The sequence below is a fragment of the Periophthalmus magnuspinnatus genome, chromosome 16 (genome assembly GCF_009829125.3).
Source record: "Periophthalmus magnuspinnatus isolate fPerMag1 chromosome 16, fPerMag1.2.pri, whole genome shotgun sequence".
NCBI lineage: Eukaryota > Metazoa > Chordata > Actinopteri > Gobiiformes > Gobiidae > Periophthalmus > Periophthalmus magnuspinnatus.
In genome coordinates this window covers 33,921,335-33,945,912 of record NC_047141.1, presented here as the reverse complement: position 1 = coordinate 33,945,912, position 24,578 = coordinate 33,921,335, and the positions used below count along the sequence as shown (strand labels likewise).

Sequence of the window (24,578 nt, the reverse complement as noted above, 5' to 3'; positions counted from 1 at the left end):
GTACAGATACTGAAGAAAAACAGTATAGTGCAGATACTTGCGATAGTAAAAGTAAAATCTACTGAGGTGTGTCTCCCTCTTCCTCCTCCCCTCGTTCCAGAGGAACATTCCAGCCAAATAATAGTATCTTCATGGAGACGAGCAGGTGAAAAATTTACATAGTGCTCCTATATTAAAATAAAAGTGCCTGTTCTATTATCTCTTCACAGTGGCTCTTTTGGCTCTTGTGCTTTTAATTTGAAAATCACAGTGAATCCTCTTAGGAGCAGCAGATTAGAGCAGGAGACACAGGCCTTGAGCTGCCATGTTGAACTCACTCTAAATAAACACAATGGGACGTAGGTTTAACCATGAACGACAGAACACAAAGTGAAGACGAGGAGGAGGAAGACAGCGACAGTGACTCCAGTGAACGACAAGGATCCATCTCTACATTCTTTAACAAGTTATTTTCAGGTGAGAATCAGGCATCTGTTGTTGGCCTATTAGAAAAATACAGAGAGAACGGGTCAGGATCCCTGAGTAAAGATGAGCTGTTTTAAGTTATGATATGAATATAATTTGGAGAAACCACTTTTTAAAAATTACTGTTTGGATGTAGTGTAATAAGAAAATAAAGCAAGTTTTAGTATTTCAAATTTGTAGACCATAAAACTACTATATGCCAACGCTTTTGGCATTAACACAGATAACAGATTTGTCTTTTTGAATTATTATTATCAAATCTAATGAGTTAAAATGAACTCAGAATATTTTATTATGGCACTAGCTCACATCAGGAATAACAGTGAGATAAGAATACAACAAAACAAATGGATGATAACAGATAAATGAACTAACATTGGTGTGAAAATAAATAACTGATTAATATATAATAACATACAATACAAAATAACCTGAATATGATGTTGCCTTGTCATTCTGTACAGTCTACAAATGGATTATTATTATTTTGTTTGGTACAGTCTGTGCTTCAGTTATAATTAGTGTTGGGAAGTAACTGAGTACTAAGAATATGTCTTCTGAATACTCACTGTGAGTAACTGTATTCTGCTACAGTTACTTTTTCATTTGGTGGTATTCAGAATACATTTTCTTTCCTAAATTAAAAGGAACACACTCCAGTACTTGATTACAAATCTTAGGCTTCAAACTGCACCATATTAGTGAGAAAAATAGAAAACACAGCTCTTGTAATGTGTGCATGTGTGATTTTTCCATTTCCAGTTAGTGAATGAAATGTAGAACAAACAGTGAAACAGACATAAAGCTTTTTTTAATCCAGTTCTGCATTTTACACAATCATTTAAATGCTCAAAGTAAAACAGCTTTCCAAAATACATTTATTACAGGTATTCCGTGTTCTGTAACCACTGTAAAAAAAAAAAAAAAAAAAAAAAAAAAAAAAAAACGACAATACGCGGAAAACTATTTTACTTGATCTGGCAACTCGTACGTCACCTCACGTGACCCGTACGTCACCTCACGTGATCCGTTTGTAGTTTTTACAGAAGTGTGAAGCGTCCGGAATTACTCCTCAAAACTGAAGCTATGCGCGCTGTTACTGCTGTGTAACTACTGCTGTCGTGTATTTAAGACAGAAAACCCGACTGACACTTTGTAGACCGTTGTTAAATGAAAATAAAGGCGTTCCGTGGTGATGTCTTGTTAGCTTAGCCGTGGAGCTAACCACACTGCAGTTTAGACAAACATGCCTCACGAAATAACACAAAGATCTGGAACCAGGAAGACACGATGAAGACTGCAGTTTAGTCTGAGGATTCATGCTCATTTACAGTTTGTTTTGACAGATTTTATTCGGAATTGGAGGTGTTTTAGAAACGTCCACAACATGTTGAATATCCCGACCCAGTGTTTCCCGGCTCCGAGCTCCCAGCAGCGGGTTTCCCCGGGAGGATCGACCGGTCCCGGGAGGAACAAGGTGAGTGAGGTCAAAAAGAACCAAAACCCAGGAGGAACAAGGTGAGTGAGGTCAAAAAGAACCAAAACCCAGGAGGAACAAGGTGAATGAGGTCAAAAAGAACCAAAACCCAGGAGGAACAAGGTGAGTGAGGTCAAAAAGAACCAAAACCCAGGAGGAACAAGGTGAATGAGGTCAAAAAGAACCAAAACCCAGGAGGAACAAGGTGAATGAGGTCAAAAAGAACCAAAACCCAGGAGGAACAAGGTGAGTGAGGTCAAAAAGAACCAAAACCCAGGAGGAACAAGGTGAATGAGGTCAAAAAGAACCAAAACCCAGGAGGAACAAGGTGAATGAGGTCAAAAAGAACCAAAACCCAGGAGGAACAAGGTGAGTGAGGTCAAAAAGAACCAAAACCCAGGAGGAACAAGGTGCCACTGAGCCTGACCGTGGAGGGTGTGAGGTAAAGGGGTCAAAAAGACCCAAAACTGTATGAAATTAGCCAAAAACTTGTTATAAATGCTCTATACTGCCATGACTTAAACTCACACTAATGTTTGAATCTTAAACCAATACTGAACTAACTCTCCAGAACTTATGTTCATCAAACTCATATTTTTGTTTGGTTTTGGGTCCAGAAACATGCTATATTAATCTACTGATAATAATAATAAATAATAATAATAGTAGTAGTATTATAATTATTATTATTATCATTATTATGCAACAATTTTGTATACTAAAACTAATTCTCTTGCAGTTGTTTTGGGCTGACAGAGGAGACTTTGTTAACTGGTTTTCCTTCTATCTGGTTAGGCTCAGTCATTACACAGATATTAACCATAAACTAAAACTAAAAAGCTGCATTTTGTCAATTTAAACATAAAATTCTACCATAGTTTGTCACCTGCCCTCCAGTTTTGCTCACTTTGAAACTAGTGAAGTCACAAGGGCCCAGAATTTGGTGCTACACCCCTGATGAAAACCCTTATACACAACCATTCCTTTAGTCTGTGACCAGGTTTATGAAAGCAGATTTTAGAATCATTAAATTAAGAGTGGCATAAACAGACAAGACAAAAAGCACTTATTTAAACTAGAGATCGTAGCCTGTATAAAGAAGTGACTGAGTGAGTGTGACATCACCACAGCTTCAGCTCCAAATGAAGCTCATTGAGGCTGGAGCAGGTACAGGGACAATTCTGAGCTGATTTTCATATTTGGACACAGTGACTAGTTTTTAGCTTTATAGACATGCTATATAGCCATAGCTATAGTAGCTACATGCTACTATGCTAGTTAATTTTGCTTCTAAAATTATATGGTATGGTACTTTGACCAAAAAATAAATTAAAAACGTATTACCTTGGGTTGCATTGTTCAAATACTATTCTATAAACAACATACAGCTAAACACAAATGCACACACACTCGCTCCCCTAAATCAGGGGTGTCCAAACTTTTTTCATCAAGGGAAACATATATCAATACTGAAACATATTTGAAGCGGAGGGTCACAGACCAGTGTCGATACAGTCAAACGGTGCATTTTACACAGGTTTGAGAGAGACATTGTACGTTTGGTAAGACTTGGAAGATTATTTTTAGGTCTGTGTCACAATGCAGTGTGATGTTATTCAGGTTATAGAGGTAGAATCTCTTCAATTTGTACTAAAAAATACTTCCTGATCAGTTGGGCCAGTTTAAGAAGAGGCATGAGGGCCAACAAAAATTGGTCCGAGGGCCGCATTTGGCCCCTGGGCCGTAGTTTGGACAGCCCTGCGCTAAATAATAATGAAAATCAATTAACAGATAATCTTGATGTAGACCTTGTTATGATCATGGACTGTAAATATGACTGGACATAGCTAACGTGCTAGTCGCCACATTCCAAACAGGAAGTGATCATGGGCGCACTTCCTGCTCCATTGAATCTGGCTCCAGTTCACTTTACATTGAAATATTGTCACCCCTCTCTCTGTAACTGCTGCTGTCAGACTCTTCTGTTTGTTCTTAAATGTTCATATTAACCCACTCTACATGATCCTCGAGGCCGCTCCTGCTAGTGTTTGAGATTTGATTGATTGATTTGATTTGATTGACGGCGTTGCTAAGCACTCGCTCCATGCTAATCCAGCGCTACAAGCAGGAAGGGGCGTTACCTTCAACAGCCTCACTCTGGATTGGCTCTTTGATTGCTATGATACTTGCGGTCGGAATTGTAATTGTAGAACTCTGTTCCAAATTCACCCCTATACCTGCTCTAACCTCGATGAGCTTCATCTGTCTGGAGCCGAGCGCTGTGGTGACATCACACTTACTCAGTCCGCTGCTTTATACAGTCTATGGTTATGACATAGAATGAACCAAATCTATTAACAAACTCTTTTTCTTTCTGTATATGTTTTTCTTCCAGGTTGCTCTGAAGCCGGGTCACAGTTTGATGGACTGGATCCGATTTGCGAAGAGTGGCAAAGATCTGACAGGTTTGAGAGGAAGGCTCATAGAAGTGACTCCAGAGGAACTACAGATGCACAACACGAGAGAGGACTGCTGGACGTGCATCAGAGGTGAGCTTATCTGAGCGGAGCAGAGGGAGGTAGAGAGAGGTGGTGGGGGATAAGAGTAAAGGATAGACAAAATGTAAACAAAAACTCAGCTTCTACTCTCTTTTGGTGGTTTTCAGATTCTAGTACTCCCAGAGAGTCTATTACATTGTACTTTGACATTAAATATCCAAAAGGTGAATTCACACATTGAACTGGAACATTTGTATTAGTGACTAGGTGGACAGGTGGTGGAGGTTAAATGGGGGCAGATCGGTAAAATGGCATTTGAAAATAGTGGATTAAAGATTAAACTCAAACATGAATCAGTCCAAATACAACTTCAGAGGCTCAACGAGAAGAAACGATATTATATATATCATAAAAAAATACAACAAATCCAATTAGTTACAGTTGTCCCTCGGTATATCGCGGTTCACCTTTTGCGGTCTCGCTGTTTCATGTTTTTTTCTGCAGTTTTGCATGCTTTTTTTCCAGTGTATGAGCGTGCATTGTGTCGTGCGTCCTGATTGACTGTTGGTCTGTAGACCATTGTGTCGTGCGTCCTGATTGGCTGTTGGACTGTAGACCATTGTGTCGTGCGTCCTGATTGGCTGTTGGACTGTAGACCATTGTGTCGTGCGTCCTGATTGGCTGTTGGACTGTAGACCATTGTGTCGTGCGTCCTGATTGGCTGTTGGACTGTAGACCATTGTGTCATGCGTCCTGATTGGCTGTTGGACTGTAGACCATTGTGTCGTGCGTCCTGATTGGCTGTTGGACTGTAGACCATTGTCCATCAGTCTCCTCCGTGCCGTGTCTCCTGTCCAGTACAGAATGTGTTCAGACAAATTTACATAAACGTTGGATCTCAGTGTGACTCTGAAGTGCTGTACGTTTGCAATTTGTTTTCTCCCCGACAAAACCCACAATGTCGATGAAACGTTCTGCACCGACAAAGACGCCTACGAAGGTTTGAACTTTGAGAGAGTTTAAACGAGAGAGAAATGTGAGAAAATGTATAAAGTGTGTGGTGAGGGGTTTTACAGACAAAAACATAGAGAGTAATGTAAAAAATAAAGATGATACTTCAGATTTTGCCTATTGTGGGTTATTTTTAGAACGTCACCCCCGAGATAAACGAAGGATCACTGTATTTTAAAGATTTAGACTTTCTCTTTCTTCAGGTTTAGTCTATAACGTCACTCCGTACATGGACTTCCACCCTGGAGGAGACGAGGAGCTGATGAGGGCCGCAGGCATCGACGGCACAGACCTGTTTGACCAGGCAAGTCTCCATAATATCAAATAACCCTATAATACCTAGTACTCAAAATATATCATGTTTTTACTGATGTTTGTGTCCAGGTTCATCGCTGGGTGAACTATGAGTCCATGTTAAAAGAGTGTCTGGTGGGAAGGATGTCCACAAAGCCTATCACAAACAATGGTATTTAGACATGACCTGAGTGCATCTGTGGTTCCAGTTATGTCTGTTCACTATTTGGTTTTATTATTATGATTTTCTTTACAGCTGTCATCTCCCCTCCTCCTGCACCAACCACCCTCGTCCCACTTACCACAGTCGCTCCACCCCCAGAGAAAGATGGCCGACCACGGTGAGTAAAATAAGATTATAATTTGATATCACAAAAAAAGTTATAGTGCGATTATGAAGCAGTCCCACAAAAAACTCTTAGGGGGGTAGGGGGCTAAAGGGGTCTGTCGTCTCGGGCCTCAGACTTTTAGAGGCCCAGAATTTGACCTGCATCCTGTTTATTTAAATTAAAGGCCCATGTGAGGCTTCTTACCCCCGGCCCCCTCTGTGGACGGGCCTGTTTATACTGATATAGTTTTAAAAACACAGAACATGTAAGGACCACATTTTTTATTACACTTATTAAATACTCTTCAATCAACTACACAGTGAATAGCTCATGTTCTATTCAATAACTGAAGCTGAAGTAGTTTGTGATGACCATGAAGTAATCCTCATGACACATTTGCCTTAAATGCCTTGAATGCAGCAGCTGGATAATGATTTTACATATTGGGTTGACTGGATGAGTCATTAGATTAATATAAACATACTTGTACACTGTGTTAGCTCGTGTTTTTATGTTCACCTTACACGTCGGGGCTTGTACACCATTTCTGACGTCAGCCTGTCGAGGGACTGTAAGTAGAAATGAACAATTTTGCTAAAACCTGTTACAAACATAATAAGTCTTTTGTTTAAGTCATGTTAGGTTTTGTTGCTTATTTACATTGTTCCTGGTGGATAAACAAATAAACTAAACTAAACCTCACTTCACACTACTCAAATTGGGCAGTTAATGAGACGTATTCCGCAATACTGACTTTTTAGAGCTTTTAACCTTGTTATAATAGACTCACTGTGTCTAAAAGCGAGCACTTGTATTAAAATCAGAAAACATAAAAGAAACAACCTATTAAAATTCAAATTATTCAAATAAAAACTACCCAATTATTTTTTTTATGTAGAATACTTTAGTTTGTGGCAATGTTTTCATGTTTATTGTGCCTCAAAATTAGCCTTAGCGTTAACATTGAGACACAAATATCAGTTTTTTAGCATGACTCCGAGATAAAACTGGACAGGAAGTAGTGGTGCTAACAGTGAGCTTGCCAGGCGCGTGCTCTGTCTCATTTACCCTCTCACAGTTGTATTTAGAGTGATTCGTGCATCTTTTTCTCCTGTATTCAACACGTCATTGCTCTGATCTACCCCCTTCCTCCAGTCCACACCCACTGCTCTGTACTTTGTTCTCCAATTTTATTTTCTTAATCAGTGATACACATAGGATGCAGAAGTGTTGCGTAGCCGTTTTGTGATTTTAAAATGTCTAAAATGCAACATAATGATCCACAGATGTCATAGATTATAACTTAATATCAGACACAAGCACAAAATGTCTTTAAAATGCATTAAATCATATTATTTTATCTGTGTTTGCTTCAGGTACGACTGGTTCCAGACAGACTCCACAGTTCATCTTGTTGTTTATGCTAAAAGAAAGGTGACACACAAAACTGTTTATTTGTTTATTTGTTCATTTGTACAAAAATAAATGTTGTTGTTTCCAGATCCCCAGTTCAGGCTGCACAGTTGTCGATCTTCGGGATGGTGTGTTACGAATCGAGGTTCTTCTACACAAAATGTCCTATATGATTCATTTAAGTGAGTTTATTTTACCTTATAGATAATCAGATATAGATATTATGAGAATACAGGGTGGAAATCTGTCTCTTATAAACTTTGAGCTCTGATTATGAATATTACATTTTTTTATTTCCTTTTTGGTTACATTCATTTTAATGTCACTTCTGTTTTCTCAGGACTCACGGAGGAAATGGAAGAAAATGTTTCAGGTATGATAGACTGTTTATATAAATCAGTGGTTCTCAAATAGTGGGGCGCCGTGGTGAGATGCCGTGGGGGGCGCGTATGACTCCGCGTATGACACTAGTACTGTACACGCTGTACGCAGCGTGTACGCAGCAAAGAGCAGGAGAGAGCGAACAGATCGTGACACAGGACAGTGAACAAGAAACACTTTTGCTAAAGAGACACTATGGAAAACATTTTAACAGGGATGAAAAGAAAGGCGGATATAGACGGAGGTAAAGTCACACGAAAAATAAGACGAGGAGGAGTCTGATGAAGAGTATTTAGCGCTTGGCTTCACCGTGACTCCAGTGGGACACGAGGACAGACCGGTGTCTGCTGTGGCAGTGGACAGTATGAAGCCAAATAAGTTAAGACGCCTCATTACACCTCAGTCACGCTGATAAGACGCTGGAGTTTTTTCAGCGTAAACGTGCCAAATATTAACAACAATCATTCCGCTTTATAAATGTCACTTAAAGCAGCAGCACTGAGCATCATGTAAGGTGGTGTACCAAATTGCTAAATTACTTGTTTTAATTTGATATTTATTTAATTTTAACGTATTATTTTGATATTTATTTAATTTAAATTTTATTTGATATTTAATTAAATTTCATTATATCATTTCATTTATTTAATTTTTTTTTTTGGGGGGGGGGGGGCAAAAATTTTTCTTCTTTATAGGGGGGGCATGATAGAAAATAATTGAGAAGCACTGATATAAATGGACATGGCTAATCTGCAGCCGCCACGTTACAAACAGGAAGTGATCCCCTCTCTCTGTCTCTGCTGCTTCAGAGTCGTCATGTTGGTCTTAAATGTTCGTATTAACCCTCTACATGATCCTGGGGTTTTTATTTCACTATTGTGTCTGTAAATCAAGATATGAACATTAATAACAGACAAATCAGGTCCTTCTTTCCCCGAGGTCGTTCCTGCTAGGGTTAGCAACAGGTTTGATTGACAGCGTTGCTAAGCGCTTGCTCCCTGTTAATCCAGTGGTGTGGGCTGGAAGGGGTGTTACCTTCAACATCCTCACTCTGGATTGGCTCTTTGGTTGCTATGATACTTGCGGTCAGAATTCTAAATATGTAACTCAGCTTCAAATTAGCCTCTATACCTGCTCGAGCCTCGATGAGCTTCATTTGGAGCTGAACGCTGTGATGTCACACTCACTTCTTTACATAGGCTATGGGTATTATTAATTTATTATCAGTTATTATGGAGACATTGAACCAACCCAGTAGTTAATTTTAAATCTTGTTAGTCTTGTTAATAACAGTTTTACTCTCCTTGTGTTCACATATTTTCATATTTGTCCTCAGTTCAAACGGCCTTCTCAGTGGGAAAGATCCAGGTCATATGTCGCAAACGAACAGCAGGAAAATGGGCGAGTCTTGGTCAGTCGCTGGAGTCACACAACACATTTGTACGAAAACAAGACAGAGGTGAGACTTAAAGACACAACCTGTATTTTTAGAATGTATATCCATCTCTTTAAGGTTAATGCTCTGGTACGTTTTTAAAATATGCACTCTGTGAAATCTATTTTAGTTGCAGATTGGATTTAATTGCAAAACCTGACTCAGTTGTCTGGCTATCTCTCAATTCCTTACTAATTTTTAAGATTCACACATACATTTTGACGACTACAGCTTTGTAAATATGTCTTTTCCACTTTCTGACCAGAGGGGCCAGGGGCTTTTCAGTCAGGCTCTGGAACGCACTGCCATAGGTTCTTAATCTAATTAAAAAAAAAACTTTTGTAGAATGGCTTACTGTAGGCAAGGCATGGCAAGTTTATTTGTATAGCAAAATTCATACACAATGTAATTCAAAGTTCTTTACAGAATAAGAAAGACATTAAAATCACAGATCAAAACATAAATAATCATCATAAAATTACCATTAAAACAGAAGAGTGCAGAATAAAAACCTTTCAGTCATATGCACAGATAAACAGAACCGTTTTGAGCCTGGATTTAAACATTGTCAAAGTAGAGGCCTGTCTCACATCTTCAGGAAGAATGTTCCAGGTTTTAGCTGCAGAAAACTGAAACGCTGATTCTCCATGTTTAGTCCAGTCGTCTAACCTACTGGAGACAAATGCAGGATAAGTCTCTCTAAGTCTGGTTTTGACAGTTTACCTTTAATTTTTGCAATGTTTTTTAGATGTTAAAAAGCTTTTTTTTTTTTTTTTTTTAAAGATGTTAAAAAGCTGCAGATGTTACTGATTTGATGTGTCTGTTAAAGTTCAAGTCTGAGTCCATTTTTACCTCTAGATTTCTGTCCTGAGTTGAAGGTTTTAGAGAGAGAGTCTGGAGGTGACACTTTCTCTCTGTTTCTCTTGAGTCTTGTCTGAGTTTATCTGGACAAAGTTGTTTTTCCTCCACACACTGATCTGTTGATGCAGTGAATCCACTGGTCCATATTCACCTGCTGCAGTGAGACATAGATCTGACTCGTCTGCAGAGTTGTGTGTGACACATTATTGTTGTGTATTAACTGTCCTAACAGCAGCATGTAGAGACTGAACAACAGGGGCCCCAGGACTGACCCCTGGGGCACCCCACAGGTCAGGGACATTTTATATGAGACACATTTTCCAATTTCAACAAAGTACTCCCTGTTTTCTAAATAGGACTTGAACCAGTTTAGTGCCGTACCACAGATGCCCTCCCAGTCCTCTTGTCTCTGTAGTAATGTATGTTATGTTAAATATGTTTTCATTTTTAAAATGTGTCATTGTTGCAGGTCATTAATTGTTTTATTGTTTGTGTGTATGTGAGTTATTTACATGATGTGAAGCACTTTGTAACTAGTTTTTGAATTCAATTAAATTCATTTTATTTTTGTAACACCCAAAATCACAACAACAGTTGTCTGGAAGGGCGTTCATGTTTTGGTTGATGGGGGAAACCGGAGTACCCGGAGGAAACCCATCCAGACACGAGGAGAAACATGAAAAACTCCACACAGAAAGGCCTGGGCGACCCGGGGATCAACCAAACCTTCTGCTGTGAGACATGAGCCACTGAGCCACCGTGCCGCCTACAGACAAAAACAAGAAGTGCTATATAAATAAAGTTGTTATTATTATTAAGATGACTTAAGACTTACTTAATGTTAACAAAATAATAACAATAATAATAATAGTAATGCACTGGATACAGTGCCTTTCCAGTCACCCAAAGCACTTTACAACTTTGTGCATTATTCATTCACTCCACACTGATGGTAAGCTTCCGCTGTAGCCACAGCTGCCTTGGGTTAGACCAGTGCTTCTCAATTATTTTCTATAATGCCCCCCCAAAATATCAAATTAAAACAAGTATTTTAGCAATTTGGTATGCCACCTTATGATGCTAACAGTGCTCTCTGGTTTAAGTGACATTCACAAAGTGGATGATTGTTGTTAATATTTGACATGTTTACGCTGAAAAAACTCCAGCGTCTTATCAGCGTGACTGAAGTGTAATGAGGCGCCTTAACTTATTTGGCTTCATACTGTCCACTGCCACAGCAGACACCGGTCTGTCCTCGTGTCCCACCGGAGTCACGGTAAAGCCAAGTGCTCCATACGCTTCATCAGACTTCCTCGTCTTACTTTTCGGGTGCGTCTCATTACCTCCGTTTTTATCCGCCTTTCTTTTCATCCCTGTTAAAATGTTTTCCATACTGTCTCTTTAGCAAAAGTGTCACGATCTGTTCGCTCTCTCCTGTTCTTTGCTGTGCGCGCTGTGTACGCGCTGTCTACAGTATCTACAGTGTCATAACCGGAGTCATACGCGCCCCCCCTGGCATCTCACCGCGCCCCCCTGGGGCCCCACTATTTGAGAACCACTGGGTTAGACTGATGGAAGCGAGGCTGCCAATCTGTGCCATCGGCCCCTCTGACCACCACCAACACCACATACAAACAAACGCACACATATATTCACACTAGAAAGCCACTGCTGCCCCTCTATGGCACCCATTCCAGGTGGTCTCCGATCCAAGTACTAACCAGGCCCAATCCCGCTTAGCTTCAGAGATCAGGCATTCTAACACGGACTAAACCGGGACTAAACTTGGTCCAATCTCTGACTCCAAAATACATTTTAACCCGGACTAAAACCGGACTAAACCCGGACTAGCCACAAATGTACTAAATCCTCCTTTAATTCAAGATTTTTTTTCAGCTGTGTTTTACAGAGACTGCGTCCTGGTGTCTCGGACTGAAGTGAACCACAACACACAGGTCTACAGGCTGCAGCTGCCTCCAGGGACCATGATGCAGGTGCCTGTGGGAAAACACGTCTACCTCAGAGCTCACATTGAAGGTGAGGGCTGTGAACACTTCAGATTATGATTGTTAGATGTATGAATGATTTTGTCCCCTCTCCTCAGACGCAGAAGTGGTGCGGCCCTACACTCCTGTAGACCGGACCCTCTGGACCCCTCAGGACTCAGCTCCAGACTCAGACCTCTACCTCATGATCAAAGTCTATCCTGATGGACTGTTCACACCACACCTGCACCTCATGAACCCTGGTAATGTCACACCTGCACCTCATGACCCCTGGTAATGTCACACCTGCACCTCATGAACCCTGGTAATGTCACACCTGCACCTCATGAACCCTGGTAATGTCACACCTGCACCTCATGACCCCTGGTAATGTCACACCTGCACCTCATGACCCCTGGTAATGTCACACCTGCACCTCATGACCCCTGGTAATGTCACACTATAGACAGAACACATCCATGTGCTGGATGGAATGTGCTATTAAATTGTCATATTCCAGTTGTTTTGACCTGTTTTATGGTTAATATCTTAATATTTATATCTTAATATGGCCAGGACTCTGCAGTTCATTCCATAATGAAGGTGCAGCATAACAGAAAGCCAAATTTCACATTTCATTTGTTTACTGATTTATTGAACCAGATAAAATACAGGTAGCAATGTAAAATGTGACATGAAATAGACAAATATAAACAGTACCTTAAGCCTAACAGTACATAATCCATAATTATTTTTTTTTTGTGTCTCCTAGGTGACAGCATCAGTGTGAGTGGTCCAGAGGGCAGCTTCAGTCTCCGCCCCCTTCGTGATGTCACTCACCTCTTCCTCGTTGCTGCAGGAACAGGCTTAACACCGATGGCCCGCCTCATTCACACAGCACTGAGGGACATCGACACCATCAGGTGCAAGATTAAGTATTATTTAGATAGAAATACTGTTTTTAAATGTCATGCTTGTAGAAATAATGGACTGCAAAAATTGACATAACTTTTCAAGTTAAAAGGAAATTGAAATCAGTTCAAATCAAGTATTTCCATGTGCTTGCAGGAAAACAAAGCTTCTTTTTTTTAATCGAAAAGAAGAAGACATTTTGTGGCGGAGTGAACTGGACGAATTGGCAGCTACAAACAAAAGGTACAGGGGTACAGGCCGACCCCGGGTCCACCTGGGCCCGGGTCCACGGGCTAGAACTAGGGCTGTGCAAACTTTTTGACACAGGGGCCACAGTGGGTTCTAAACTTTGACAGAGGGGCGGGTCCAGGATATATATATATATATATATATATATATATATATATATATATATATATATATATAAACATTAGAGATTTGGCCTGTAACATGAAGCAAAGCATGAATATGTAAGGCTCATTGTACAAATTGTTTTCCAAATGCATTAACTACATTCATTTTATTAAATTTCAGTTAAGTGAACATAGCATATAATTTGGTCACATTTGGCGGGCCGGATTAATAAAACCAAAGGGCCGTGTCTAGCCCCCAGGCCGTAGTTTGCCCAGGGCTAGTCCCAGGTCTACAGGAGTATACATGATTTGAGTAGTTTAAATAAATTTACTAATAATACCTGGATTATTCATTTCATGGTGTGGCTGTTTGTGATGAAGTCTAAAATCAAACTCTATAACTCTATATTTTTGGTAGTGTAATATTATGACCAGCAGACACATACTGAGCACTGAAAACTAGAAACACCCCACAAGAGTTTAAAGCACATAATCAGGTCATAACAGTCGTAACCGGGTCGTAACCGGGACCAACCCATGTCAAAACTAAGTCTACAGCACCTCGTGTTTTAACAGTAATTGCATTATGATGTATTTAGGGTGTATATAGGGCGAGTGTTTGTCCACTGATCTGATGGTTGGCGGTTCAAATCCCACTTTCGACATAAAACATCATTGGTTGAGCGGTCAGATCCACTGATCCGTAGGTTGGCGGTGCGATTCTAGCCCTCACACAGATGAATGCTGTCGTTGTGTCCTTGGGCAAGACACTTAACCCACCTCGCCCTCAGTGTCTGCGTACACTGATGTATGAATGTGTGTGTGAATGGGTGAGTGGTTCCTTGTTGTAAAGCGCTTTGAGTGCCTTGAAGGTGGAAAAGCGCTATAGAAAAATGTGACCATTTATTTTTCAGGTTTGAAGTGGAGTACATCTTATCAGAGCCGAGTGAGAGCTGGAGTGGAGCAAGAGGCAGAGTAAACGAGGCTTTGCTCAAAGAAAAAGTCTCCAAACCAGATGAGTCTAAAAGCTTCGCCTGCGTCTGTGGCCCCAACGCATTCACTGACATCACTGTAGGGTACGTATGCGTGTGTTTAGCATTCAGCAAAGTGAATAATATGGTTTTATTTATAAATAAATTAATTGGATACCACTGGCTTGTGTTAAATCAGACGTATGTTTCTCATTTCATTTTTTGGTTTATTAGGACAGTGTACAGTCACATTAAGCACAGTGGCAGATATGTTTGTACCATATTGTAGCTCATAGCTAATTTCCATCTGTCGTCCTGGGAAGGGGAGACAACACACACACAAAACAACTTTACAATATACAAATATACAATAAAATAAATATTTATAAGTTAAAAGTGCAATGTGTAATGTAGTGTAATGTAATGTACATCTGATGGCAAAATACCCGTCAAAGTTAAAAGTGCAATGTGCAATGTAATGTAACGGTATTGGTTTGGTAATCTGGGGGCCATCAGGTGATACCCACAAGGGTAATATGATGGCAAAATATCCGTCTGGTATTGTTAGTGTGAGCATGTTTGGTGCTCCAGAATCCAATTTTTGATGGCCTGTGAAAAGCTGTAAAAATCAGTCATGTTCTTTAGATTGAAGCCCATTCCATTCCTTGATGCTTTATAGGAAAAGGCTGATTGATACAGGGCAGACTTTTTTTAGGAACATTGCAGTCGCCTCTAGACACAGACCTTAACACTCTACTTGTAAGAGCGAGGCTGGATGTAGGTCTTAAGAGGAGGTGGGGCGGCGTCATGTAAAACTTTATGGACCAGACGGATATCAGAGTACCTGATCAAGTTGTCAAAACTTAGCATTTTATATTTTTCTAAAACATGTTAATGATGGTAACGCCTTGGCTTTTTATCCAGAATTTTCAGGGCCTGATTATGTAAAGATCTAAGAGATTTTAGAGCTGTTAGGTTAGTCTGAGACCATGATGATATGCAATATAAAATATGAGATATGATCATGGCATCAAAGTAAAACTTTGCAGCTTCTAGTGATAACGCGTTCCTTATATGTCGAAAGTTTGCAATGTTAAACTACAAGACATTATAGGTCTTTTTAATGTGATTTTTAAAGTTAAGTGAAGGGTCCAATATGACACCTAACCTAACTTTCAGTGACTAGAGACCAGACCTGTAATTTGGCCTTGTGGTGTTACCCTCTTGTCTCCATGAATAGATAAGTTTAATTCAATACTGTTGAACATTTAAGTCAAGGCAATAACATCTCCATGGAGACAAGCCCTGACAGGCCCTCCACCAGAAAAGTTACTTAGTATGTCTTTATTCATTCATACACCGTTCATACTGCTCATCTTTTTGCCTGATATGAACTTTTCCTGTTTCTTTGCAGTTTGCTGAAGCAGTTGGGCTTTGATGAACAAGAGCTACACACCTTCCAGGGCTGAGCTAAAGACGTGCCTACAATGAGACAAGATTTATTTAAAACTCTGAAAAAACTTTATATATTTCTATGCACGGAGCGAAAACACTGAACTGGACACACTGCCATCATGGACGCCGTAAACCTGGGCATTTATACAGATCTGTCACTATATGCAACAATATTCAACAAGATGTCTGCTCTGCACTTTTACATATTGTTTTGTGTATGCATTTATTTAATTGGAGAACGCTGCTGTCAATTAAAACGTTATGTTCTGTTTGAAATGTCAGATTCTTTCCTTTCAAGTTATTGTAGTGTTTTTTATACATGTGTAATTGTGATGCATTTTATAACTATTATTTTTATATTATTCCATCCATTTTCTTCCACATATCTGGGACTGGGTCGCTGGGGCAGCGGTCTCGGCCAAAACTCCCGGACTTCCCACCCCAGACACTTCCTCCAGCTCCTCCGGTGGGACCCCAAGGCGTTCCCAGGTCAGAGAGACATAGTCCGTCCAGCGTGTCCTGGGCCTTCTCTGGGGCTTCCTCCCAGTGGGAAATGCCCTGGAACACCTCCCTGTATTATAATGATAATAATTGTATAAATTTTTGTATTATTATTTTTATTTATATTTTTATTCATATATTTGTGTAAGTGAGGAACATTGGTCAGTGAGGTATGCGTGGCCTGACCGTGGTTCTGTTGGCGAGTGTGTAGAAGGCCCAATAATTATATCTAGGGGTCTTTATGCAAACTGTTTTCAGTTCGCTCCATTCCTTTGCATTGTATGGGTCAATAAAGCCACAGCTCGATAAATGCCTTTTATATTTTCATAGGTTTTATTTTCCTGACAGCATCCATGGCGGTCACGTTTGTTTCTCACACAAATATATGCATAAATATTAATATCTGTTTTATGTATTTATTTTATTTATTCAATATTTTACCAGGTAAGTTAATTAAGAACACCTTATTTGTAATGACCACCTGGGCAAGAGGCAGCGTAATTCAGCACAAGCAGAATACACTCAGTCACACGACAATCATAATGTGACAAAGAATCAAGGCAGGGCAAGTTTATTTGTACAGCACAACTGGTCCACAAAGTAATTCAAAGAGCTTTACAGAATAAGAAAGACATTAATGTTACACAAATCAAAACATAATTAATCATAGAATGAACATTAAAAGCTCGTTTGGAGAGGCCAGTGAGCAGGACTTTACAGTAGTCTAACTTACTGGAGACAAATGCAGGATAAGTCTAAGTCTGGTTTTGACAGTTTACCTTAGATTTTTTACATGTTTTTTAGGTGGTAAAAAGCTGTAGATGTTATTAAGCAGAGCAGCTTTAAAGTCTATTCATAACATGAGACATACTATTATTACAATTACTATGACTGCTCAGGATGCCTCCTGGACGCCTCCCTAGGGAGGTGTTCTGGGCATGTCCCACCGGGAGGAGGCCCCGGGGAAGACCCAGGACACGCTGGAGGGACTATGTCTCTCGGCTGGCCTGGGAACGCCTTGGGGTCCCACCGGAGGAGCTGGAGGACGTGTCCGGGGTGAGGGAAGTCTGGGAGTCCCTGCTTAGACTGCTGCCCCCACGACCCGGCCCCGGATAAGCGGAAGAAAATGGATGGATGGATGGATGGATGACTACTGCTATCATTTTATTTTATGTATTGTTACAATAATAATGGGGACAAGTGCAGTGGTTTTTGCCTGGAATCCAATTAGAATCTTGAATCTAGAGGTGTTTATTGCTAATTACTAAAATCAATAAAACAATCCGGGAATAATTTTTGGACAAATCAATTAATTACAATCTAAAACAAGTATATTTTATCAGTGGTTTTGCTTTTTTTTTTGTTTGTTTGTATGCGAGGATAGAATGGAAATCGAACTTAAAATCTGGTCATTCCCTCTTCAGTCCAGTGGAGGGCGCCACACCCCCTTAATCCTCAGTTTACACCAAACCCAAGAGCAGCGGCCATAGAAGAAGCCCGGTCCCAAACATGGAGGCGGCCGTGTTCATTCTGTCCCTGGTGGACTGCTGTGCGCTCATTTTCCTCGCAGTTTATTTCGTATCCTTTTCGTGCGATGGTGTATCTGATTTGTGATAACTATTCAGCGTCAAGTTTGTGTCATTACCAGCTTTAATTCCTTTGTTTTTGACAGAAATTAGCATCCGGGGCTAGCTGCGTTAGCACTAGCCGCCGGGTGTTAACGGCTCTGGTTTAAACTGCAGCAACTTACGACAAGGCGCGGTCAAATACTGTCAAAGTTTAGGTTTAAAACTAAGTTAATCATCGATACGGATAAATAGAAAGTTTGAAGTCCTCAAGCAAAACAATAAATGTGTAAACGCGGGTTGACAGCGATCATGACTTTAGTAAAGTGTGAATTTGAAAACGAAAACCCTCTTGTTTTTAAAAGTCACACCCTGCGCAGGATGGACTGTTGTAGCTTTAATCCATGTTCTGATGCTGTTTCTTCCTCAAAAACAGACCTGGAGTTGTGTTTTGTTTCATTCACATGTTTGACTCACACTTTATTATTAGTCTGTAACATCTACAAAGATCAAAATGCTCTGTTCCACCTTGTGATGTCATCAAGTGGTAGTTTTCAAGTGAACAGCTCCTTTTACCTTTAGTTCAGTAGAGATAAGTGGCTATTTAAGGCCTGAAATGATCCAAATAATTCTAGAGTGTGTGTGTGTGGAGTTTAAAAACACAGTGGAGCACTTCCTGTATCACCACATGATGACATCACGAGGTGGAACAGAGCGTTTTCAATGTGAGAGAAGAACTCAGCCTAAATCTGCAGGGTTTGTGTGTTAAAAGTGAATGAAACAAAACACAACCCAAGGTCTGTTTTTGACGAGGAAACAACATTAGAACAGATCAGTGAAGACATTTATTTAGTTTAAATGTTTATTATCATCGTTGGTAATTTCTGGATGTTTATAAATATTATCAGTTTTAAATGAGATTTGCTTGGTTCTTGTCAAATCACTACTTTTCACAATGATTTCATTCATGAAGTAGGTGGTTAAGGTTAAGTAATTTGTATTAACTCTTGTCAGTGTACATTGATGTTTTTATTGTTTTATTGGGAGTACTTTAGCTCTTACTGGCTGCGTGTAGTTTACCTTCTTCCAATGACATCAACATTCTAGCCAGGGCTGTAATCGTTCAGTTAATTAATCGATCAGTGATGTCTGAATCAATTATTAACTTACTATTTTGTTAAACGGCAAAAGGAGATTACGTGGAGGGATTGGACAGTTATCACAGTCTTCACACTTATGGAGACACTAGTACTTCTGTTTCCATAGTTGTTTTCTGTGAGATTATTATAATAATTTTGAGGTCTTATTCCAGACACACCCACACATTTCTTCTTTCCTCCTGGTTGTTTATTTTCTGAACACAAGATAGAATGTAGGCCGTAAACCATGTCCAAAACAGGAGCCAAACTACAGCAGTCTCAACTCACTAGAGCCAGTTTCCAAAAGAGACCAGTAACTGACCAATGGAACCTTCACATGAACTTGTGTCCAAACAACAGCAGTTACATAAACACATAAACAGATGATGCAAGAACAACAAAAGGTGTCCACTCTGAACTAAACACACAATATCAGATCATTGCAGCGTTTTCCCAAATATTTATGTGTCCTTAACCACATATTTAGATCATAACTTTGTCGGATCTCGAATGTGATTATATCAATGCAAGAGCCTGCTGCTCCAAACTCAACAAAGTGAGTCAAATCCTGCCCAGTTCTCTACAGTCTAATCCTCCTTTACTATTGTGTGTGGTCCTGATTCTTCATGTTTCCTGTTGTGTTTCAGTGGGTGATCCCAGAGATGATCGGCCAGTGTCTCTCCACGATGCTGATGCTCGTGTCTCTGCACTGGTTCATTTTTCTGCTCAACTTCCCTGTCGCCGTCTGGAATATTTACAGGTAAAATCTCATTTAAAATCACAAATATAACTGCTCTGTTCTGCTCTCAAATGCTTCTAATGCTCTCCAGTTATCACAGAGCTGCCTTCGAGCTCCAAATTGAGCTTCTTTTAATAATGAATAACTGAAGGATTTTAGAATAGCTGTGAACAAACATCGTAACATCTTTAGCGTTACGTACAGCTATAAGTTCTCAACACACAGGAGTGTGACTAAATCTACTGAGCTGGCTCTGATAAAACAATGTGTGTTTTTTAGTTTATTTATAAAGTTATCAGGGACTAGGGTGGGGACTAGACTCACAAATTTAACTTTCTTAATATTACTAATTCAGTTTACTTTGACGGGAGAAAGTTTTAGATTTTTTTTTTAATTAACCAAATGTGTGTGTGTGTGCGTGTGTGTGTGGGGGTGTGTGTGTATGTGTGTGTGCAGGTACGTGAAGGTGCCGCTGGGGAATATGGGAGTTTTTGACCCGACTGAGATCCACAACCGCGGACAGCTCAAGTCTCACATGAAGGAAGCCATGATCAAACTGGGCTACCATCTGCTCTGCTTCTTCATCTACTTGTACAGGTAGAGCAGAGACACTACAGCGGGGAGAGGACGGAGAGGACGGAGAGAGGACAGGGAGAGGACGTGGAGGACAGGGAGAGGACAGACACTACAGCGGGGAGAGGACAGGGAGGACAGGGAGAGGAGAGAAGACATGAAGGACAGAGAGAGGGAGGACAGAGAGCGCGAGGGAGAAAGTACAAACAGTAAACACTTAACGGTTTAAACTATTGACCTCGTTCAGCTCCGCCAACTTCTGCCTTTAGATTTGGAGCAGCCTGTTCAGGGATTACTCTTCATTTCAATGAAGATTCTGAGAAAAAGTAGTAAAGTACTGATACATAAAACGTGTACTTAAGTCATTTTACAGTGTGTACTTTTTACTTTTACTTGATTACACTTGAGAGCAGTATCTGTACTTTCTACTCCACTACATTTATGAACTGGGCTGAAAAGTAAAAGTATTGTTATTATTGTGGGAGACTTTTTAAAAAGACTGAGGGTTTATTTTTTAACACGATCAGAATTTGAACAAAACTAAAATATACAAATAAAAACAGATAGAAAAAAAACAATGGATTCAGTTGTTTCTGTTGAACAAACTTCTTGAATTCAAAATTCTTTATCAAAATCACCACATTTGAAGCTTTTTTAGACTCAAAATCTGAAAACAAAGCACTGGACCCAGGACTGGACCCAGGACTGGACCCAGGACTGGACCCAGGACTGGACCCAGGACTGGACCCAGGACTGGACCCAGGACTGGACCCAGGACTGGACCCAGGACTGGACCCAGGACTGGACCCAGGACTACAGTGTGTGAAGCTAAAGCATCACTCGGCCTTGTGTATTGTTTAAAGAATCACTTTAGTTGAACAGTAGTTTCCAGCTTCATCCTGAATTTCTCCTGCAGAATGCTGTGTTTTTTAAAATCTACAGACAACTGAAACATTTATCTGATAAACATGTTCAGTCTTGTCAGAGTAAATGAGGGGTTATTATGCAAAATCAACTTTTTGGAGCTTCCTCCCATGTTCTTCTTGTTCCCTCATCAAACACAAGCCTGAAGAGGATTTAAAGTTTAGTTTCAAAGTGTAAAAGCCATAGACTGTATTTATAAATGCACATAGCTAACCTGTTAGCCGCCTCAAACAGGAAGTGATCATGGGTGCACTTCCTGCTCCATCGACTCTGGCTCTATTTCACTCTCTGTGTAAAAACTGTCTCCTCTCTCTGTCTCTGCTGCTTCAGACTCATTCTGGTCTTAAATGTTCGTATTAACCCTCTACATGATCCTGGGGTTTTTATTTCACTATTGTGTCTGTAAATCAAGATATGAACATTAATAACAGACAAATCAGGTCCTTCTTTCCCCGAGGTCGCTCCTGTTAGTGTTAGTAACAGGTTTGACAGCTGTGTAATTCCTCAGTCGTCCAGGTCTGATCCATCGTAAAAGTCGCTTCAGTTCTGGGAAGTTGAAGAAGCGTCTTGGATGAGCAGCGAAACGTCTTCACTCCTACAACTTTTGGTCCAGTTGACAGATTTAACTTTGGCTTTTATTTTGAAACCATAAAATAAAAGCCAAATTTTAACCATAAAAACCCGTACTTTCATTTGACGTAGTGTCTCTCTCTCTCTCTTACAGCATGATTCTCGCGCTCATCAACGACTGAGGATCCAAACGCCAAATCAAATCAGGTTCAAACGCCTGGGTTCTTTTTCTCTCAAACTGCAGCCTGTGAACGGCTGAGCTGAAGAGACTCATGCATTTATTTGCAAACATCCACTCTGTACATCACACAGAGGACTGGTTCTCAAACACTGGCTCTGGGGCAAGAAAAGACACAAAAAACATCTAAATTGTCCAAAAATGTTCAGTTGTATAAAAATATGTGCCATACTGCCTCTCGTAGCTTTAGATATGATGTAAGTATTTGAGAACCACTTGTCTGCATCATCTATTCATCATTAAAAGTGCAGTATGTAACTTTTCCAACACCTGCTTATCTCCATGGACATTTTATTGTATATCCTGGTATGTTCCTGCGTCACACAAAATGGACTCTTATGATCTTTAATCCATGTTCTAACACTGTTCCCTCCTCAAAAACAGACCTGGAGTTTGTTTCATTCTCACATGTTTGAGTCACTTTATTATTAGTCTGGTTTTCAAGTGAACAGCTCCTTTTACCTTTAGTTCAGTCGAGATAAGAGACAACTCCAGGACTGAAATGATCCAAATGATTCTATAAATGAAGGTGTGTGGAGTTTAAAAACACAGTGGAGCACTTCCACATGATGACATCACAAGGTGGAACAGAGTGTTTTCAGTTTGAGAGAAGAACTCAGCCTAAAGATGTGAGAATGAAACAAAACACAACTCCAGGTCTGTGTGAGACGAGGAAACATGAGAACAGATCAGAACAGAGTCATGTCGCCTTTAAACAAATATCTTGCATTTATTGAACCATTACCTTTGCTTTTGTTGCTAATTCTCAATGGAAATAGATTGATTTAATGCCATACTGTGGAACATTCCAGGCAAAGTAAGGACATCCATCGAGAAAAGAAGCCTACACTACAAAAGTTACATAATGCACCTTTAATAATGTACAATGGAAACAAACTCCAGAGTTTTGAATGGTCTGGGTCTGGTTTTGTTTTTTTTCCACTGACTTACAACAGTAAAATTGTTTTATGGAGGCCAATTATCTATGAGATTAACTAAAGACCACATGTGTTTCTTTTTGTTTTGTTTTTTTGGTAATGGCTCTTATGTTTCAAGTTCATTAATTAGCACATATCTGATAATCACTTTAGTTTAAAGGTCCATGTTTCACGACTCTGATCTGATCTAATGTTTCCTCGTCACACACAGACCTGGAGTTGTGTTTTGTTTCATTCACATGTTTAACACACAAACCTGCAGATTTAGGCTGAGTTCTTCTCTCAAACTGAAAACACTGTGTTCCACCTTGTGATGTCATCATGTGGTGATACAGGAAGTGCTCCACTGTGTTTTTAAACTCCACACACCTTCATTTATAGAATCATTTGGATCATTTCAGTCCTGGAGTTGTCTCTTATCTCGACTGAACTAAAGGTCAAAGGAGGAGGAGTTAACATGAAAACTACCACTTGATGACATCACAAGGTGGAACAGAGCGTTTTGATCTTTGTAGATGTAACAGACTAATAATAAAGTGTGACTCAAACATGTGAATAAAACAAAACACAACTCCAGGTCTGTTTTTGAGGTGGAAACATTAGGACATGGATTAAAGCTACAGGAGTCACTTTTGTGATACAGGAGCTTTAAACTCCAAATATTCGATTTTTATAGCATCAGTCACTTTGTAATTTTATTACAGTAATTGATGCTATAAACAATCCTGTTTTCTATTACAAATGTTGCAGAGTTTTGATGTAAAGTGCAATACCAAAGGTTCCAGACCCATAACCCGGAGTAAACATGAGCAAACTCATGGAACAACGAGCTTCAACAGTGTTTTAACGTAGCAGTGAACAAACTTATGCTGTAATAAAAGTTAAATGTTTTACTTTAAGATTTCATCACAGGAACAAACATCAGACGTGTTTTTATGAAGGAATCAGCCAGAACATTATGACCACCCACCACAAGAGGAGCTAAAGTCTGAACCAGGACTGAAACAGGACTGAACCAGGACTAAACATGGACTAAACCAGGACTAAAACAGGACTGAACCAGGACTGAACCAGGACTGAAACAGGACTAAACCAGGATTAAACCAGGACTGAACCAGGACTGAAACAGGACTAAAACAGGACTGAACTAGCACTAAACCAGGACTAAACCAGGACTAAACCAGGATTAAACCAGGACTGAACTATGTCTAAACTCTCTAAACTGCCTGATCCAGGTTTAATCCAGATCTAAACCAGGTCTAATCCAAGACCAGGTCTAAACCAGGACCAAACTAAGTCTAAACCTTGACTAAACCTGTTAGACTCCTGGACTCACTAAACCCAGACTGACCCAGACTTACGCTGTTGTGGGTCATAATGTTTTGGCTGGTTCCAGTTTTCCATCTTTAAACTTTTATTTTTGTGATTTCCTCGTGGCGTTTTTGTGACGCAGGGGCGGAGCTGTAGCACTGATGTGTTTTATTTCCTCGTGGCGTTTTTGTGACGCAGGGGCGGAGCTGTAGCACTGATGTGTTTTATTTCTGTATTAAA

General features: G+C 40.0%; 2 protein-coding genes across 2 annotated transcripts; both read left to right on the top strand.

The window, feature by feature from the left end:
• The first annotated feature begins 1,464 nt into the window (after positions 1-1,464).
• Positions 1,465-15,889, top strand: LOC117384341 (cytochrome b5 reductase 4). Its single transcript, XM_033981642.2, has 15 exons — positions 1,465-1,942; positions 4,338-4,491; positions 5,655-5,755; positions 5,836-5,917; positions 6,002-6,086; positions 7,451-7,508; positions 7,576-7,669; positions 7,828-7,860; positions 9,205-9,327; positions 12,061-12,201; positions 12,269-12,412; positions 12,922-13,072; positions 13,218-13,304; positions 14,329-14,490; positions 15,800-15,889. Exons 1-15 carry the CDS (start codon positions 1,853-1,855, stop codon positions 15,852-15,854), a joined length of 1,560 nt encoding a protein of 519 aa, XP_033837533.1. The 5' UTR covers positions 1,465-1,852; the 3' UTR covers positions 15,855-15,889.
• Positions 15,890-17,834: 1,945 nt separating this feature from the next.
• Positions 17,835-22,126, top strand: cnih4 (cornichon family AMPA receptor auxiliary protein 4). The gene is made up of 5 exons (XM_033981137.2): positions 17,835-17,919; positions 19,533-19,601; positions 19,693-19,805; positions 20,241-20,381; positions 22,006-22,126. Exons 1-5 carry the CDS (start codon positions 17,851-17,853, stop codon positions 22,031-22,033), a joined length of 420 nt encoding a protein of 139 aa, XP_033837028.1. The 5' UTR covers positions 17,835-17,850; the 3' UTR covers positions 22,034-22,126.
• The last annotated feature ends 2,452 nt before the right edge of the window (positions 22,127-24,578 follow it).